The sequence below is a fragment of the Penicillium crustosum genome (genome assembly GCF_028827405.1).
Source record: "Penicillium crustosum strain IBT 35664 chromosome Unknown utg000002l_segment0_segment0, whole genome shotgun sequence".
Classification (NCBI taxonomy): domain Eukaryota; kingdom Fungi; phylum Ascomycota; class Eurotiomycetes; order Eurotiales; family Aspergillaceae; genus Penicillium; species Penicillium crustosum.
This window is the reverse complement of record NW_026623123.1, coordinates 4,969,086-4,986,915: the sequence shown is the minus strand read 5'-3', so window position 1 is coordinate 4,986,915 and position 17,830 is coordinate 4,969,086. Positions and strand designations below refer to the sequence as shown.

Genomic DNA, 17,830 nt, shown 5'->3' with positions numbered 1-17,830 from the left:
TTTGTATCGGTTGAATGTGCCTAGAGTTCCAACCATGGTCTTAAAAATGCAGAATAACACTGACTGAAACAAAATGCGCTGATCTCCAAGCCACACCAATACCTAGATGGATCCCTTCTCTGGCTTCTCTTCCAACAATTCCATAACCCGTAGCCAGGACCGACTAGCCCGGGCAGCATGCTCCATCGGCACGGCCGGGTTATCTTCCCCGGTGGATCTCGAGAAGACCTCCATACTGACCCACCCGGTATAACCCAAACCGTTAATGCAGGCATCCGTCACCTCGCGAATCGGAAGGTATCCGCCCCGATCCTCTTCACACGGAAACAGACGTGCATTCCGGGACCAGGCTAGCAGAGTGGGAAGGCCTGGTGCGTGAAGAAAGGGCGTTTGTGGGTCGACCCGCTCGCCGTCGGCAAGTTGAACCATCAACACTCGGTCCGGATCAATCTCCCGTACAAGCCGGTCCATCGACTCCCGCAGATCTCGGTCTGCGCTTGGGCCAAGTCGCCCTGTTGCGGCCATGGGATCGGCCCACAATCGCGCTGCTATGTTGAATGTATCAAGACAGATGCCGAGATTGGGTCTGTTGGCCCGCTTGATCACATCCCAGGAGTCTTCCCAGGTGTTGATGTATGTTCCCCATGCCAGGGCTTCGTACGCGATGCGTACGGGGAATGCTACATCTGCAGCCTCGGCCAGATCGGCCGCGAGACGCTCCCGGTCGGAGGTTATCTCCGAGGCGTCGAGGAAAGATGATGGGATGAGGATGAAGATTGAATCGCCAAGAATCTTGCATAATTGCACCCAATGCTTGAGTTCGTCGATGCGTTCCGCATGCCGTTCTGGATCAATGAGGCCTTCGTAGTGTCGGAAAGGTTGGAGAGCTATAACCTGCAGATCACGCTCAGCAGATAGACCTCGGATAGCATGTGCTGCGTCAATCTCGTAGTCTCGATCAGTGCGGGGTGCGCTGTCAGCTGCATGGGCGTGAAGGGTCTTGGCGAGTTGCGCTATATCATCATGAAAGAGTTCGAGTCCTTTTTGGCCATTTAGAGCGACAGCGTCCAGTTTGGCGATGATGGGATGTAAATTCGCAACTCCGAGACTGACTGTTGCAATAGCCGGTTTCCATCGAGAGTCAGAGTCCACTTCGGACTTGAGGGCATTTGGAAGAGAATGCATCACTAGAATAGTTTTGGGGATTGATCTGGGATTAGCAGCAACTGGTGATCTCTATCACAATTTTTATAGCATGAATCACAATCTCACATCAATATGAGATTTCTGCTTCCGTGCCGATCCTGTATGTTTTCTTTTTCTTTTCTTTTTTTGTTAAAAAAAGGAATTCAAATCGGGAAAGTGAGTACAGAAACTACACCACTCACAGATGGTCCGAATTCAAATCGTACACCGTAGGGCAAGCATGTACATCCTTGATCACCTCAATCGGGCCAACTTATTTTTCAAATGCGGAATATTCAAACGACGGGCCGAGAATGATTGAATAGTGGGGTATCTAGAAACGATATGCCCCGGGTTTCAGCTGCTTTCGGGGTCAGCTTACCTATATTGCATTCGTATGTTGTAGGAGTGGATTGAACCCCGATGGAAACAAGGGTCTTTTAATTTATTTGACTTGTCCGATGTCACTGTTACCGAGGGGGGCACCAGAGACTATAAGATGCAATCGAGATCCAGCCAAATTGTTCCCTCATCCTAGCTTGTGCTACTCGAAGCAGACAATTCCACTGAGTATCGTGCTTTCTTTTTCTTGAACAGCCATAATGACGATCACCACACCATTTCATTGTTTGGTCAAGCGTCTTGGCCAGATGGCCTCGAAAGAAGCCTCGGATCCATCTCCACAAGCCCACTTCGAGCTATTGCGAATGATCGACCAGCTCAGGTCTGCAGTAGAAACGCCGACAGAAACTGTGCTGCGTTTGATTTACCAGGTCAGCCGTTCCACGAATCTAAACCGAGTTTGTATTCTGACTGGATACTCTAGCCTCCTCAAAATGCCGCGTTGCGCGTTGTCATTGATTTGGGTATTTTTGCCATGCTTGTGGAGAAGCGACATAGAGAGATGGGACTGTCAGCCACCCAGCTGGCAGACTATACGGGCGCCGAGAAAGATCTAATTGGTACCTTTGCCTGCAATGACAATAGTTCGTCACACATTATGGATCGCCTAACTTTTTAAATAGTGCGATTGATGCGTGTTATGGCTTCTCTTGGGCTGTGCGTCACACCAACCCCCGAGGTCTATGTTGCCAACGAGAAGACGGTGGCACTGACTCAGCCGATTGGGAGAGATGGGATCCCATGCATGTATGTTGGTTATGGTGGCTTGGACCTCTGCATCTCTTCGTGTCGTTACTCACTGACCATTCGTTTAGTTATGATCTTACATTTCCGACGTTGAGCAAGTTACCGGAGTACCTGCGCTTCCACGGTTATGCCAATCCCCAGGATTATACTCAGTCGCCTATGCAATGGGCCGTTGGACAGAGTCAGTTTGAGTGGCTTTCGAGTAATGCGGAGCAGCAGGAGCTCTTCAACTCGTACATGGCTAGCCGTCGTGAGGGTAGACCCATGTGGTATGATATATACCCTGTGGAGCGATTATTTGGCGATGCTGTGCCATACAAAGATACAGTCTTCCTGGTGGATATCGGCGGCAACCAGGGGCATGATCTAGGTAAATTCCGCCGGGAATATGGTCATCTTCCGGGCAGAATGGTGCTGCAGGATTTGCCAAGGGTGGTTGAAAGAGTTGATGGAGAGAGTGCGGGAGTCGAGGTCATGGGATACAATTTCATGGATCCTCAACCCGTCAAGGGTGCCCGTGCCTACTACTTTCGTTCCATTTTCCATGACTGGGACGACCAAATCAGTCGAAAGATCCTTCGAAATACGGTCTCAGCGATGGCGCCGGACTATTCTCGAATTCTCATTGTGGATTTCGTTCTGCCAGACACCAACACACCCCTGATGCAAGCTTCCCTGGATATTCAGATGATGAGTATAGGGGCGGGTGTCGAACGGTCTGAACGTCAGTGGAGAGATCTATTGCATAGTGCCGGGTTGGAGATCACGGGGATTTGGAATCAGAGCCCGGCGATGGAGTCGGTGATTGAAGCAGTTCCGATGTTGAAATAGAACAGATAAATTTGAGATTGGGTATTTGAATTTCAGCACAAGGATGAAACACAAAATAGAGCGTTTGATCAGAGAAGAGTGAGAGAAAAGAAATTTTAAAAAAAAACAGGTAAAACGATGTCTATTTGTCTTTTGGAAAGAGCCCAACAAGACTCAACGACTCAGGTATGTAGCGCCTGAACGGGCTGCGTCTTCAACAACCACTGTCCCTCTAAAATACAAACCGTGTGAGTCCAATTGCTTCTCAAATGTAGCCCTGTATCTATCATTCTTCATCAATCCTCCTGCCAACACCAACACAGAGGTCTCACATGGCTGATAACCAGTGGCTTGAGGCTTCACCAAGCGACCAAGAGTCCCGCTAACAAGTAAAGCTACCTGAGAGCTCACGATAGCTGATGCGGTCTTATTTTTGTCCATTAAGTCGAGAACAACCGGCGCAATACTAGCAATGCGTGCCTTCACACCCTGGGAGTGGTTCTGGGCCAGAATATTGTTCAACATGTCGATACTGGCACTCTCGGAGATTTGACACCCCAGTTTCGCCGCAACCTCTTTAGAAAGTTCATCACCTCCAATTTTGTCGAGCCCCAACGTGATATCCTCGAAGACTCCTAGCGTATGTTGGATGGCTTTCATACCAATTGCGTAGCCACCGCCCTGATCGCCGAGCATGTGACCCCAACCCCCAGAACGCGCTGAACGAGCGTATCTTTGCTCATCCTCAGCCCATTTATATCGCATTGCAACACTCCCCGTGCCTGCAATCACCACCAGGACGGAGGGTGTACCGAGGGATTGTGGAACACCCGCAGTCAACAGATCTACGTCGTTAGTTAATTGGAAGTCCTGTTCTTGGGTGATTCCAAACGCTTGTCTCAGCTTGGGTGCTAGCACTCCATCCAGCCCTGCCCGGTCTATACCAGCTAGTCCAATCCAGACAGAGCTGAACGATGTCTGGAGACTTTCCCTCCGCGAAGGCTCTGTTTGTTCCACGTCGCTTCGCAAGGCATCTTTTAAAGCAGCCTTAGCAGCTTCAAGTAACGTGGCAATGACAGAGTCTATATTTCCAATGCTGTCGGTTCTGGATAATTGTTAGCCTCACGATAACACACAGGATAAAGCTAGAACGAGAAAAGGTCATACAGATTACATGGACCAGCAGAGCCCCGACCCACGACCTTGGTGCCATCGGCTACAGCAGCAGCGCACTTAGTACCACCGCCATCAATGCACAAGGCAAACTTTTGCGTGGCGGTACTTGTGGGCTTCTGTTGGATGGGCTTAGAGATGGCAGCTAGCGCGTTGGCCAACACTCCACCCGCAGCATCAAAGTATCCCTGACAAGTCTCAACTGACTCCTCGCTCTCTGCGACCAAAATGGCCAGTTTGACACTGGAATTGCATCTTGCAAGTAGAGTGTCCAACTCAGCGTCGGATGAGGACTGACACTTTCCACTCAACCTCCGCAGAATATTACGGGATCTTTGCTCGAGTTTCAAATTTGAGGCCACGAGATCAACCATCTTGAACCTGAACATTAGCTAGAGTACAACAGTTAGGGGAAATTACGGCCATACCATGTTTCCGTACGTCTTTCCTGTGCGAATCATAGTACCGGTACTTAGCATATTCAACACTAGCTTCGTGACAGTACCGGCCTTGAGGCGGGTGCTACCAGTGACAACTTCAGGTCCAGACACAGGTGAAATAACAAAGTCCACATTCCCTGAAAGACCAATCGCCGAAGGAACTGTACAAACAACCGCGATTGTCACGCAGCCGAGACGTTTAGCGAAAGCAAGACAACCAAGCACATAAGGCGTGCGGCCCGAGCTTGCAATTCCAATGATACTATCAAGGTCTGGATTCAGATTGAGAGATTTCATCTCATCCTCGCCGGCTTTCTCATCATCCTCGGCTCCCTCCTGAGCCTCTCGGATTGCGGCATCTCCACCAGCAATCAGACCAACGAACTGCCCGCGCGGGGCGGCGAAAGTCGGGGGAATTTCTGAAGCATCCAAGATTCCAAGCCTAGAATTTCGTTTAATTTTTGTTTTAACGAATTGATCAATGTTCACATTACTGACCTTCCACTGGTGCCAGCGCCGACATAAATCACCCGGCCGCCTTGTCGAACTCGCGGGGTCAATGCGTCAATGGCTCCTGCAATAACAGGCAAGCAAGGAACGACACTCTCGGGGACTTTTTGATCGTCGGCATTGATCACAGTGCACATATCAAGTGTCGACATGCGATCAATATGGACGGTTCGGGGATTGACCCCCTCCGTTTGGAGTTGAGATAGACTCCCGAGATCCATTATGCACGGTGTTCTAGGTGGTCACTTGGAAAGACGACAAGCTTACCGCCGTTTCGTGTCAGTGTTTTTAATGTATTTTCTTCACTAATCACGAATCAGAATATGCGGGAAATAGCGATAAGGGGGCTTTTTAGACGATTAGGGGGACGAAGCTAAATCCATTTCCAGTTGACGCTATGCAGGCCAAGTGCCTAATATCGCCCCATTTCCCGAGGCCGATACTGTTGAGGGAAACTAACGAATACCTGTACGTAAGTCTTCTAGAAATGCCTAGCGGTCTGAATATATGGGGGCCGTTACAAGGTAGAGTTGCAATGAAGTGATATTGACTGCGTGGGATTGGACCGGCTAGCAAGCGACCGGAGTGGATTTTCACTTCTTCTCCAGACTTTTCCCAGAATGGAGTCGGATGGAGCCGATCTGAAGGGAGAGTGGAGTTTGTGTCTGTCGGGATTCGTCGGCGGAGACAGGAGAGGGTCGTGTGATAAGGAATTGCACTGTGCCATTCAACCTAAACACAATGGGATTGCTCCACTTTTGCTACTACTTCACAGAAGTTACCCTGGAGATACCCACGCGATATGCATAGAATAACACCCTGCTCTCGTGTGCAACCCCAACCCCGTATCGCGTGGGGCCTCAGACTCGATACGCTGGCCCACAATAATCCGGCATGGGGGAATATCGGCAGTGCTAGAAGGTTCTAACATAAGACTCCGGTCATTTCCCCGGGACTTTTGGCTTCAAACATCCACAAGATGTCGAATGAAACAGTTGAAGAAGGGCATGTCGCCACAGGGATTGAACAAAATGAGAACCGCTCTACCTTGTACAAGATCTGGACGGATTCTTGGTTCCAGATCATCTTGATTAGTTTCATCTGCTTTTGCTGTCCAGGAGTGAGCTTGAAGAGAATCCTATTGTAAAATATAGGTGAACTGGTGAACTAACAATAGTAATAGATGTACAATGCCCTCAGTGGTCTTGGAGGTTCCGGTCAAGTTGACCAGACCGTCGCTGCCAATGCGAGTGTAGCCCTTCTGGCTTGTACTGCGGGAACAGCTCTTTTCATTGTCGGCCCTATCTTCGATCGTGTTGGACCCAGAGTTTGTCTCTTGCTCGGAGGATGGACATACGCATTATACTCCGGTAGTCTTCTGTGTTTCAATGGTATGTTCAGCTGCCAACCCACAGTATGTCATATATGCAGCTAATGTGTACTCCAACAGCAACCGGCAACGGCGGATTCGTGATTGCCTTAGGTGCCATTCTCGGCGTGGGTGCATCGTTCTTATGGGTGGCACAGGGTGCGATCATGACGACCTATGTGCCCGAGTCACAGAAGGGTCGCGCAATCGCAGCCTTCTGGATTATCTTCAATCTCGGCGGTGGTGTTGGATCTCTCGCTAGTTTCGGCCTCAACTTTAAATCGAAGAGTGGAACTGTCAGCGACGCAACATACATTGCCTTGCTTACCATCATGGCTTTCGGATGGGTGCTAGGAGTGCTAATTTGCCCGCCATCGTATGTTAGAGTTGCCCAGATGCAAGTCACACCGGAGAATGAGAAGAACTTCCGTCAGATTATTCGCCATTCCCTGCAGACTATCTGCAACTGGCGAGTGCTGTGCATGCTGCCACTCTTCTTCTCGGCCAATGTCTTCTACTCTTACCAGCAAAATGCTGTGAACGGTATGAACTTCAATATCCGGACGCGTTCGCTCAACGGTTCGCTTTATTGGATTGCGCAGATGTTGGGTGGCCTTGTCATGGGTCTCATTCTCGATATCCCCGGTGTTAGCCGACCAAATCGCGCTCGCATCGCGTGGCTATTCTTGTTCGTCACTGGAATGGCCATCTGGGGTGGTGGTTATAAGTTCCAAGTGTGGTCTGACCTCCGTCTGGAGCAGGGCCTTAAACAGGATATCGATTACACAGATTCTGATATCTCAGTGGGCCCGATGTTCCTCTACATCTTCTATGGCGCCTATGATGCGTTGTGGCAATCATTCTGCTACTGGCTCGTGGGTGCCCAGTCTAATTCCCCGGCCGCGGCGGCCGTTCTGGTTGGAGCATACAAGACCTTCCAGAGCACTGGTGGTGCAATGGCGTGGCGTATCAATGCCATGGAGAAACCCGCGATGACCCAATTCGCTATGAACTGGGGACTTTGCATGGGCTCGCTGGTTATTGCTATCCCAACCGTCCTGGCTATCACTTTGACCAGTGATAAAGAAACACCAGCAGTCCATGAGAAGGACTTCCCAGAGACGGAGGAGTCCCGGGAGGTAGTAAAGTCTTGATTTTTTGTATATCAACTTCTGGCCAGGGAACAGTGCGGAAAATTTGCCGTCGAAGAAAGATATATGTAAAGTAGAAGACTATAGTAACTTCGGAAGATTGACACTGCAGATCAGCTTGTTCGGATTGAGCCACGATTCGGATGATCGGAGATCACGATTAGGGATACATGATTAGGAATATATACACGCCATGTCCCAACCGAAAATTCAAGATCATTTTGTGTTGATACATTCCGTCGCCCGGCGGTTCAGAGTCCTTCGAGTCACCTTACTTAATGCACTTCTTCAGCACAGCCGTTTCCAGCAGCAACTTAGTGTACTGACGGTGTGCCCAAGCGATTTTCTCATCCATGGGCGCACCTTCCGCCTTTCCAAGACCCTGGTAGAAACAGCTCTTCAGACTGAATTCGGCCACGCCTTGGTCCCGCTTGATCACAGCAGCGATTTCGAAGAGGCCGTCGGAGGGACGGACTTCACGGATGCGTGGGGAGTCACCACAGCGAACAACAATACGGTCTTCGGTCTTCTCGACGACTTCAAAGTGATCGGTGACGATGGTTCCTACTTCGTATTTGTTCGAGAGGAGATCGGATCGGTCCCAGAGGTGGTCGGCAGTCTCGGGGCCACGGTACTTTCGTTCAAGAATGGCTCGTTGGGGAATATATCCTGGAGAGAAAACGAAGTTAGGGAATGCTGCATTGTGACGAGGCTGGTTTCCCCAGAGTAGGACTTACCCATGCCACCCCAAACACCGGCACAGAACGCTTCCACCAATTTGCCCTTCTCTTCGATCAATGAGGGCTGGATCTTGTCTAGGGGAATGCGACGAACGCAGAGATCGTGAAGAGTTGGGTTGTTGCTCGGGTTGAACTTCTTGAAAAAGGCCGATTGGAAGATGGGATCGGAGCTGTCCATGGTCTCGAAAATGTCATTACGCGTGGCACCCCAGAAGACACCGACCGAGGCAATGCTGCCCGCGACGGTTGTCTTGACCAATTTGCTGAAAATACCCATGGTTGAGGAGAGAAAGGGAGGGGTTGGAAGTATGTGAGGAGTAACAAGAGGGGAGCGAGTGCTTGGGAGCGACAGCTCTCGGGGAAAGCTCCGACTGCCAAGACCAAGGCCTTCATATCCACTCCGCATTTCACCAACTTCAGCTATCCCACGCGACCTTGTTGCACACTTCCTTTAAACAATACAGATCTCTATTTTTCTTCCTATTTAGAGGCAATTCAAATTTATTTTTGGTACCGATTTCGAAGATTATAGAAGTTGTTTCTGTTAACATCTGCGTGAACAAAGCCAAGTAGGTGTAAATGGCACACCCGACTGAGGTTTGGCTCCGGAACTCTATATACCAGGACTGAGCTTCAATAGGCCACAAGCTGTACTTGATGAGGTACCTAGGTACTGCTCGATACTAGAACCCATGAAGCTGTACTCTTACTGCCAATTTTGGAAGGAAGGCGTGTACTTGCCGAGACTGCAATTGAGGTGTCTCTTGGTCTAGAAACCAGCATATGGTTGTGTCTCTTAGAATATCTTGTAATAGGATGGAGTCGAAAAAAGGCAAAGAGACAGTCGAAAGACTCTATATAGAGGCTCATACAATCAAACCTCGGTGATCAAGATAAGGAGTACATAATCGTAGAAAAGTATTCATATATGTATCCAACCTTGGACAAGCTACTCGGAAGGATTGTTCAGAAAGTTCTCAATTGGCCAATTCAACTAGTTATCCCAAGTTGTTGACAAGGTAGCTCTTCCTTTCACGCCTCTCTTTATTTTTCTTCCTTCTCACATCAAAACACGAGATCAACCATTATCCATCGCCCATCGGATCGAGAGCAATCATCCAGTTCATATCTATTCCATTTTGTTACCTTCTCGCATAAAAATACGAGATCATTCATCATCTAGTTGATCTCATCCAAAACATCGTATGAGTCGTCCCAAACTCATGTGCAATCATGGATAAGTAGGCTACTCTCGGCTGCTACGTAACATGAGAGCTACACTAACATATTCAGCCATGCGGCTCTGCCGCCTTACTCTGCGACTAACAACCCTGTTACCTTACCTCCACCCTACACGGGAACAGATGAGCGTACCCCAGGCCCATGGTCTGTCCACGTGAAGACCTTGCCATGGCTCGCTGCCCGAAAAGGCAGCTTCATCAAATCGGACTTCCATAAATTTCTTCCGACTATGGAACCTCGCCGCGAGCCTACCTTACGGCCTGACAACGTGTGAGATGCTGGCAACTTCAACAGGCTTTTTGGATCCAATATTGCGAATGCGGAAGCAATTTATATGCAGATGGTTGGACGATGGGCCGAGCAGGAATGCACCCACTGTCAACAAGAAGAGGGGCCGTTCCCTCATTGCGTTGTCATCGATACCCTCGGTTGGCCAAAAAAGTGTGCTAACTGCCACTGGGGCGGTAATTCTCGTCAATGCTCCGACTTCATTGAACGCCCTGACCAATACTCACGGCCCATCATCCCACACGCCAGCTTTCGTCAGCCAGCACCCTCTGTGCATGATCGAGACTTAGCTCGGCGGCTCGTAAACGACCATCAGAACCCCCCTTCAGGAGTTGAATACTCTGCGCTCCATCATCGTTGATCTTACCTCTGCCATTTCGTATGCTGATCAGGCTACACACGATAACCTTGAGGCGTGGAGAAGTTCACGTGGAATGGCCCAGGAACTACGATCTCGCCTAAATCAGGGGGATCATATTCGCACCTCAGATGTTCGACGGGTCCGGGCGCAGATTCTAGCTGGGGTCGGTCGAGGTCATACCGTTCAATTCGCTGGACAGGCAGTTGCACGGCACATCCAGGATCTCCAAAGCGCAGTTGATGCTCTTGTTCACCGATATAGCGAGTAGGAGCGGTATCGCTTGCTCTTGTTTACTTCATTTTCATCTTCTTCTTGTCTCATTTGTACTTACGCCGTGACCAGGGTGACCTGGTCTTCGGTCTTCCAGAGTTCTGAACTCCAATACCGGTGTTTACGATAGCTACAAATGAAGTTATTCTATCAATTCTCAATAATAATCACTTTTTCGGCTATAACATATAGAAGAAAAGATATATCTAAAAGAGAGAGATGAAAAGACATCCAAAAAGAACATGCTGCATATAAAATTCCAGATATTATCTTGAGCAAGGTCCTCATCGGTGACTTACTATTGTGCATTGTGCGTTCATATAACTGGCCTGATGCTACCATCTTTCACTGGGGTTAAAGAATGGCGAATCAAAATCCGAAATTTCTGATTGGCTGTCCATGTAGTCTGTACGGGGTACTCAGATACACTCAAATATTTGCCCTAAGTCAAAAATGGCGGATATAGGTCTCCGTATGTCCATAGATTAGGCATCCCGATGCCGACCCGTGGACCCGGCCTTGGTAGTACAGGTCCCGGTAATTCCAATTGAAGCCGGAAAATTCAACCACATGGAGTGGAGATCCATGGATCACCATACAAATTCCAAGGTTCTCAACCAGATTTATATCGACCACGGTTACAAATTCTCAAATTGTCAACCTCTCAACCTCTCAACTTCACAACCAGAGCTCGTCTACCCATATGTTTTAAAACGGTGGATACTCGCCTCAATTTTCTCTGAACTACGAACCACTAAATATCTCAAATATGAAAACCAGTCAATGTTCTCCCCACAAACAGTTCCCCATATTCACGGGGGTTATTCCAAATGCGTCTAACAGTGGCAGAATATGTCGAAACCCTGGAACCCTGGAAGCCCCACGTGCACGCCCAAACTTCGATACTGGGCTCTAATTCGCACTTCACATGCAGGGGCGAGACATAACCTTGGAATGAACCCAAACTTGTGAACAGATGATCGGCAATATCGTGCATTTTACAATTTTGCGACTGTTTCTACCGTTGGACATGACCCATGTGTACCACCGGTAGACCCCAGGGCACCCTAACTGAGGCCTCAATCCGGACAATTGATTGACATGAAACATCAAAATCAAGCTTATCATCGAGGGCTTGGATATCGCGAGCCCTTGGAGAATAGATCTAGCCGATGACGAGCTCCAGCGATCGCCATACTCAACCAGTCAACGGCTGTTCTCAAGATAAGGAACAAAAGCATCCAGGAATAGACCCACTGTATACAGAGGCAAGCGGTAGTTGTTCGCTCTGGAGAATCGATGATGTGCTACAGCTGACGAAAGATATAAAAACCCCTCAATGCCTCTGTTCAATTCTTCTCATCAAGCAGATCTGGTATCCTTCTTGTATACCAACATTATTTTCATTTCATACAAGCCTCCCTCGCTGTGCGAGCTTCATTGACCAACAATCTTTCATTTCTTCAATATCTCCAATACTTCCTTTCAATCCTTTTGCAAGATGAAGACCTCATTTGCCGCTCTTGCTCTCGCTCTCTCCGGCTCTGCCGTGGGTGCCCCGTTCTCTAACAGCACTCACATTGCATCCAACTCTTCTGCTGTGTCGACCAAGACGCCTCTCCCCGGCCTTTTGCTGCCTCCAGCACTGCCACTCCATCTTCTGGATCTAGCCATTTGGCTTCGGAGTCTATCCCTAGCGGCAGTGGGGTGAAGCGCGGAGAGGCCATCTCCATCCCGACGGACCTTCCGTCGCTGGCTTCTGATGCCCAGTCAGTGGCTGCAGCCCTGGCTTCTCTCGGTTCTGGCGCCCAGAAGCGCGGCGAGTCTTTGTCGATCCCCACGGACCTTCCGTCCCTGTTGGAAGATGCCCAGTCTATCGGCAGCGCTATCGCTTCTGCGGGGGCCCAGAAACGCGGCGAGTCGCTTTCCATTCCTACCGATATCCCCTCGTTGGTTTCCGATGCTCAATCGGTCGCGGCTGCGCTTGCCTCCGCTGGAGCCCAGAAGCGTGGCGAGTCTCTCTCGATTCCTACAGATCTTCCTTCCCTGCTGGAAGATGCCCAATCTATTGGTAGTGCTATCGCCTCTGCTGGTGTGCAGAAGCGCGGCGAAGCTCTCTCAATTCCCACCGATGTTCCCTCCCTGCTGGAAGATGCCCAATCCATTGGCAGTGCTATCGCCTCTGCTGGTGTTCAGAAGCGCGCCGCCGAGACCCTTCCTCTCTTGACCCCCACTGGTACTCCCACCCCTACCGCTCCCTTTGGAACTGGCTTCCCTAAGCCTTTCAGCGGTCTTTTCGCATCCCCTTCTGTGACTGCTTCTTCTTCCGGTATTGCATCACCATCTACCCTCCTCTGATCTGAATGCTGGTCATTTCATTTCAGTGCCTTCCAGCTATGTGAGTAGTAGAACTTGACCGTTGTTCTGTTTGAAACTATTGGTCATTCCTAGACATTGTTCCGAATCATCGCTCTTGAATTGTCGCTCGTTAATCGTCACTCGTTTCACTTGGGCATAAATGGTTGTTTTGATGTTTTGATGTTACTGCTAGATCGCAACCAGAATGTATTATCAGACGATCAATTGAAATCTCACTAGAATTTGTGATCACATGACATACGTCTAGATTCGTAGGATTCTCAGGTTAATAATAAACACAATAATATAGATGTTTTAGTTTGAACGGAATACGGGATAGGTACTCCACATCGCGTGTTGTTTGAAGTCGATCGGGGTCTTGTTCAGGATTGCTCCGCCCCACGTGCGGGTACCGGCACAGAGAGCACAGCCACAACAAAATCGATTCTCCCTCTTTTCCTTCGTCATGTCCCAGATCCATCTCTTGTTCTTGGCTTTGGCCTGGTCGATCTTTTTATCCGGTTTTTCGGGCTTTCCTAGTGGTCTCTTTTCGCTTTGTCTCCGTAACCTTCTCTCTATCCCCTTTGTCAGAACCATGGCCCGTCGTGTATGCATCAGAGTCTTATTGAGTGCTTGAAACTTGATTTGGCAATGCGCCTCGATTGTATCAAATACATTGTCCGCCTTCGGGACCTCATCCAGCATGTCCGGTAGTGTTGGGGTAGGGCGCTGGGCCCGACTTACTGGTAAGTGGTGATTCTCGTCTGACATCCCTTCCCCCTTTTCCCATTGCCGCTTCATCCTCGCGAAGTATACGAGTATACGCTAATCGAGATGTGAATTAGGTCGTTTGCCACAATTCCGCCGTCAGCCTCGAGGTTGGCGCCCTGTGGCTCTGCGCCCGCCATACCTGATCTCTCTGATATGTTTGATGTTAACAATGCTCCTGACTCTGGAAGGGTTGCGGCAGTATAGCGATCGCAACGGGGGATTGGTCTTTTTTGACTATACGGAAGATGTCAACGACGTACAATCTTTTGCCTACAATTACCTCCCTATCATCATCTCCCTCGTCCTCGTCTTAGTTTGGACCGTGACCGATTTCGATGTCCTCCGCCTGGAACCATATTTTCAGTTGTCCCGACCCGAGGGAGCGCCGGCGACAGTTCTTTTCATCAACTACAACTTCGGTCAAACCGTTCTCACCCCAATCAATGCCGTAATCCGCGGTCACTGGGTAGTGTTCTGGGTTTCCTTTGTCACACTCTCAATCCGAATGATTCTTCCCGCTCTACAGAGCACGGTATTTGAGCTACGCGAGGTGACAGTAGTCGACGACAGCATTATAAAAAGCTGGGCCGACCTGGTGGATTTGGACACACAAGCGAACATGATCTCATTGCAAGCCGATGTTTTTCACGACGTGTTTTCCTCAACTGAGCTATTATCCCGGTCCCGATCCACCAGGTACGCCGTGGCGCCCGTGGAAATACCCGATAGTGAGCAAGACGACAGCATAGTGTGGACTGTTGACCAGACGATATATTGGGCACACCTTTCATGCGAGAATGTTTTTGTTGGGGAAACGCTCACCGTTGCTATCAATGATCCTGACGGGGTAGATCCTACAGTTTCGTGGAACGCCAGTAGTATTGATTTGGATGATGCATATGGGGGCGCCAACAAATGTGTCCTTGACTTCCAATACGAAAGTGTCTTCTTCCCTGGCAGCGATTACCTCCAAATACGGTATTGGGAGCCGATGATCAGTTCTGCGGCCAGAGAAGGATTTCCGGACCAAACCCAGGCCTTCACGGAAGTCGGCTGCGATCCATATGATCTATATGGTATGCTCATCGGAGTCAATATTACCAACCCAAGCGCGACTTCGACCTCGACCTCAACCGAGTACTCCGCGTCTGGTACAGCTTTTGCCTGTGATATCGTTTATCACAAAGCGGAGGCTCGCGTGACTATGCACTCCAACAGCTCCATAATAGCTATCAAAGTCGATCGAGCCACAACCCGCGAGCTCACAAAAGCCGAGTTCAATATTGATCATTTTCAAGCTCTGCTCTCTCAGCGCGCTCCGTTTACCAGTGACATGCTCTTCATCCATGAAAATGCTACCACGGGGGCTCGCACAGTGACTGAACTCCCTATCATCAGCCAGGACTTAGGAGATATCCAGCCTCTGCTGGTGCTCGACACATCGACCGTCATGACAGAGGCTGAATTCGAATCCAAGATTTCTCGGGACGTCAAGCAGACTTTCGTACTCACCCTCGGTCGCATGTTTGATCCTGATAGTGCACCTAAGGATCTGCCCGCCGAACGCGCGTCGAACAAAGTTGCTATCGCTACCGTTAACTTTGCCGCCCTTTGCTCTGAGCTCATTCTTGCCCTAGCCACTTTGACTACAGTATACCTCCTTTACATGTATAACTCGCGTGAACTGTTTCTCCAAAGTGACCCAGGGTCCATTGGTGCCATGTGCAGTATTGTTGCCGATATCTTTCACCCATCCAACGTCCTCAGTGAGCCAGTGGCGGAATTTCATCAATTTTCCACTCGGCAACTTCGCCGTATCTTCAAAAATGCACGGTGTTATTGGCGACCAGGCCCTGATGGCAACAGGCTGGATATTGTTGCTGACGATGGTTTGTACCACCCCCTCCGTTGGAATGCTACTCATCCTCTAGGATTATGACTGACTGTATTATCAGGATCACCTGTCCAGCTCGGCGAGAACCTCAAAACCCGTGTTGATCCGATGCCTCACTTCCTCGTAATTCCTTTCTTTCTTATTGAATTCTTGGCGCTCGCTGGTGTCATTATCGTCATCGTACTAGTGGTCTCATCTTTGGTTAGAAATGGCTGCTTCCGCGACATGGACCAATCCGGCTCGAGCTTGTCCCAGGTTATCCTTTCCTTCCTACCCTCTGTCGTCGCATCGTCTGTCGGAGCTCTATGTACCTCCATTCACCGAAACCTCAGCGTTTTGGAGCCTTGGGTTCACCTGCAGCGCGGCAACGCCTTGGCAAGGACGTCATTGTCATTGAACTACTCGTCCCAAAGTCCACTCGCCATTTTCTTCAAGGCAGTTCGCAACCGGCAACCTTTGCTGTGTCTTGTATCAATTGCGTGCGTCGCGAACATGGCTTTGACTGTCGTTGCGGGTGCACTTTTCACTCAAGAACTGACAAGCTCAACATTGGAGACCCACGATTTGTCAATGAACTATAGCCAGTCTATATTTTGGCAGACCGACTTCGCTGCAGAGTTCACTGAGTATGATTTGATTCAGAGCAGCATCAGCAGCGGATCCCCTATGCTCTCTTGGACTGGCTCAGATCAGTCTTTTGTCCCATTACACGTCAGCGATCGCAACCCAGATGTGACTTACAGCGCCTCAACACTTGGGGTTGGAGCTGAACTGAAGTGTCAGGCCCTTTCATCGAAAAATCTTGTCTACGATAACGTTAATGGTCAACAATATTGGCGCTATACACTATTTGACGATTCCTCCATGGAATGCATGGCACGCATGCCACCCTTAAAAAGCAAACAGGAAGGAATTTCGCTATCTATTCACTTTCTGTCCCCAGATGACACTGAGGAATCGGACATCTGCCAGACCGCGACTGTTCTAGTTGTCGGCCGTTGGGATTATTTGCCGAACACCCCAGTCACCGATGACAATTCAATTGCATTGCACTGTGAACCCCAGGTGAAGTTGCAAAACTATTCTATCACTTTCGACCGAAAGGGACAGATTGCTTGGTATGACGCTATTCCCAAAACATCCATCACCCATGGAACCATGTACGACAATGCGACCGTTAGTCTCGGTCAGTTCAACAAGGTCTTTGCGGCTATTCCTAGCAGCTTTGTGGGCAATACTTCTATGCAGAACGGAACTTACAACATTTCTTCCTATGATTGGGCAGGCTTCCTTGTTGCCCGTCTCTATGAACATGTGGAGCCCGACTTTGACGCCCTGGACCCCGTTCTTTTGGCCAACATGACTGCCACTGTATATCGATTGGTCTACAGTACCTATTTCTCAATTTGGCGCGATATCTATCTTGAACCTCTACCTCACCCGGTCCCGGCCACAGATGCCACCGTTACCCGCGTTACCTGGCGCATGGTTCAGTCGGCTCCGTCACTTGCCATCGCTCTAGGCATCATTGTATTTGACACGATAGTTGTCCTTTTGGTGTTTGGAACACGACGCGGCCGGTTCCGCGGACCCCGGATGCCGCGCTCCATTGGAGCAATCATTCCCTGGATTTCGCACAGCCAAATGCTTCATGATTTCACCCATACACACGCCTGGAGCAGTGCAAAACGGCATGCTCATCTCGTATCCTTGAACAAACGCTATGGCTTCCGCATGTTCCTGGGTGCCGATAACCGCTGGCGGTTCGCTGTTGAGCAGGAAGCAGAGAACGTTAAACCTGCCGATTCCCCCGACGGCGCCCCAGAAGTTGAAGTGGACAAGACTACCACAATTGAGCTACAGGAGATCCGCAGTTCACCCTCTCCTCTTCTCCTTCCCCCTTCTCCTCCTGATCCCCCTCCACCTCCTCCTCCACCTTCATCTCCACCACCACCTCCTCCACCTTCATCTCCACCACCTCCTCCTCCATCTTCATCCCCACCTCCACATCCACCACCTCCTCCTCCTCCAACCTGATGACAGTACCTCTATGTGCTACGAATTTTCTTCTGATTTCCATGCGTTATATTGTGTTTTGAGGGTATATATTCATTTGAAC

At 49.6% G+C, this 17,830-nt stretch overlaps 9 protein-coding genes across 9 annotated transcripts; 5 read left to right on the top strand and 4 right to left on the bottom strand.

Moving 5' to 3' along the window:
* Nucleotides 1-102: 102 nt before the first annotated feature.
* On the bottom strand, nucleotides 103-1,185 carry N7487_005389 (sugar phosphate isomerase/epimerase family protein; the record flags this gene model as incomplete). The annotated part of the gene is made up of 1 exon (XM_056873136.1): nucleotides 103-1,185. One exon carries the CDS (start codon nucleotides 1,183-1,185, stop codon nucleotides 103-105), a length of 1,083 nt encoding a protein of 360 aa, XP_056730856.1.
* A 255-nt stretch (nucleotides 1,186-1,440) lies between these two features.
* N7487_005388 (uncharacterized protein) lies at nucleotides 1,441-1,786 on the bottom strand (the record flags this gene model as incomplete). Its single annotated transcript, XM_056873135.1, has 3 exons — nucleotides 1,441-1,519; nucleotides 1,568-1,677; nucleotides 1,745-1,786. 3 exons carry the CDS (start codon nucleotides 1,784-1,786, stop codon nucleotides 1,441-1,443), a joined length of 231 nt encoding a protein of 76 aa, XP_056730855.1.
* Nucleotide 1,787: 1 nt separating this feature from the next.
* Nucleotides 1,788-3,165, top strand: N7487_005387 (uncharacterized protein; the record flags this gene model as incomplete). Its single annotated transcript, XM_056873134.1, has 4 exons — nucleotides 1,788-1,958; nucleotides 2,012-2,147; nucleotides 2,211-2,334; nucleotides 2,403-3,165. 4 exons carry the CDS (start codon nucleotides 1,788-1,790, stop codon nucleotides 3,163-3,165), a joined length of 1,194 nt encoding a protein of 397 aa, XP_056730854.1.
* A 153-nt stretch (nucleotides 3,166-3,318) lies between these two features.
* Nucleotides 3,319-5,419, bottom strand: N7487_005386 (putative glucokinase regulator family protein; the record flags this gene model as incomplete). Its single annotated transcript, XM_056873133.1, has 4 exons — nucleotides 3,319-4,249; nucleotides 4,312-4,691; nucleotides 4,746-5,199; nucleotides 5,256-5,419. The coding sequence occupies 4 exons, from the start codon at nucleotides 5,417-5,419 to the stop codon at nucleotides 3,319-3,321; spliced, it is 1,929 nt and encodes a 642-aa protein (XP_056730853.1).
* Nucleotides 5,420-6,246: 827 nt separating this feature from the next.
* On the top strand, nucleotides 6,247-7,790 carry N7487_005385 (putative MFS transporter; the record flags this gene model as incomplete). The annotated part of the gene is made up of 3 exons (XM_056873132.1): nucleotides 6,247-6,387; nucleotides 6,451-6,658; nucleotides 6,718-7,790. The coding sequence occupies 3 exons, from the start codon at nucleotides 6,247-6,249 to the stop codon at nucleotides 7,788-7,790; spliced, it is 1,422 nt and encodes a 473-aa protein (XP_056730852.1).
* Nucleotides 7,791-8,058: 268 nt separating this feature from the next.
* On the bottom strand, nucleotides 8,059-8,814 carry N7487_005384 (uncharacterized protein; the record flags this gene model as incomplete). The annotated part of the gene is made up of 2 exons (XM_056873131.1): nucleotides 8,525-8,814; nucleotides 8,059-8,456 (listed from the first exon to the last, which is right to left on the bottom strand). The coding sequence occupies exons 1-2, from the start codon at nucleotides 8,802-8,804 to the stop codon at nucleotides 8,059-8,061; spliced, it is 678 nt and encodes a 225-aa protein (XP_056730851.1). The 5' UTR covers nucleotides 8,805-8,814.
* Nucleotides 8,815-9,760: 946 nt separating this feature from the next.
* On the top strand, nucleotides 9,761-10,686 carry N7487_005383 (DUF3716 domain-containing protein; the record flags this gene model as incomplete). Its single annotated transcript, XM_056873130.1, has 4 exons — nucleotides 9,761-9,768; nucleotides 9,821-10,039; nucleotides 10,064-10,328; nucleotides 10,387-10,686. 4 exons carry the CDS (start codon nucleotides 9,761-9,763, stop codon nucleotides 10,684-10,686), a joined length of 792 nt encoding a protein of 263 aa, XP_056730850.1.
* Nucleotides 10,687-12,189: 1,503 nt separating this feature from the next.
* On the top strand, nucleotides 12,190-13,046 carry N7487_005382 (uncharacterized protein; the record flags this gene model as incomplete). Its single annotated transcript, XM_056873129.1, has 2 exons — nucleotides 12,190-12,290; nucleotides 12,359-13,046. The coding sequence occupies 2 exons, from the start codon at nucleotides 12,190-12,192 to the stop codon at nucleotides 13,044-13,046; spliced, it is 789 nt and encodes a 262-aa protein (XP_056730849.1).
* A 703-nt stretch (nucleotides 13,047-13,749) lies between these two features.
* N7487_005381 (DUF3433 domain-containing protein) lies at nucleotides 13,750-17,748 on the top strand (the record flags this gene model as incomplete). Its single annotated transcript, XM_056873128.1, has 3 exons — nucleotides 13,750-13,792; nucleotides 13,892-15,706; nucleotides 15,773-17,748. 3 exons carry the CDS (start codon nucleotides 13,750-13,752, stop codon nucleotides 17,746-17,748), a joined length of 3,834 nt encoding a protein of 1,277 aa, XP_056730848.1.
* Between the last annotated feature and the right edge of the window lie 82 nt (nucleotides 17,749-17,830).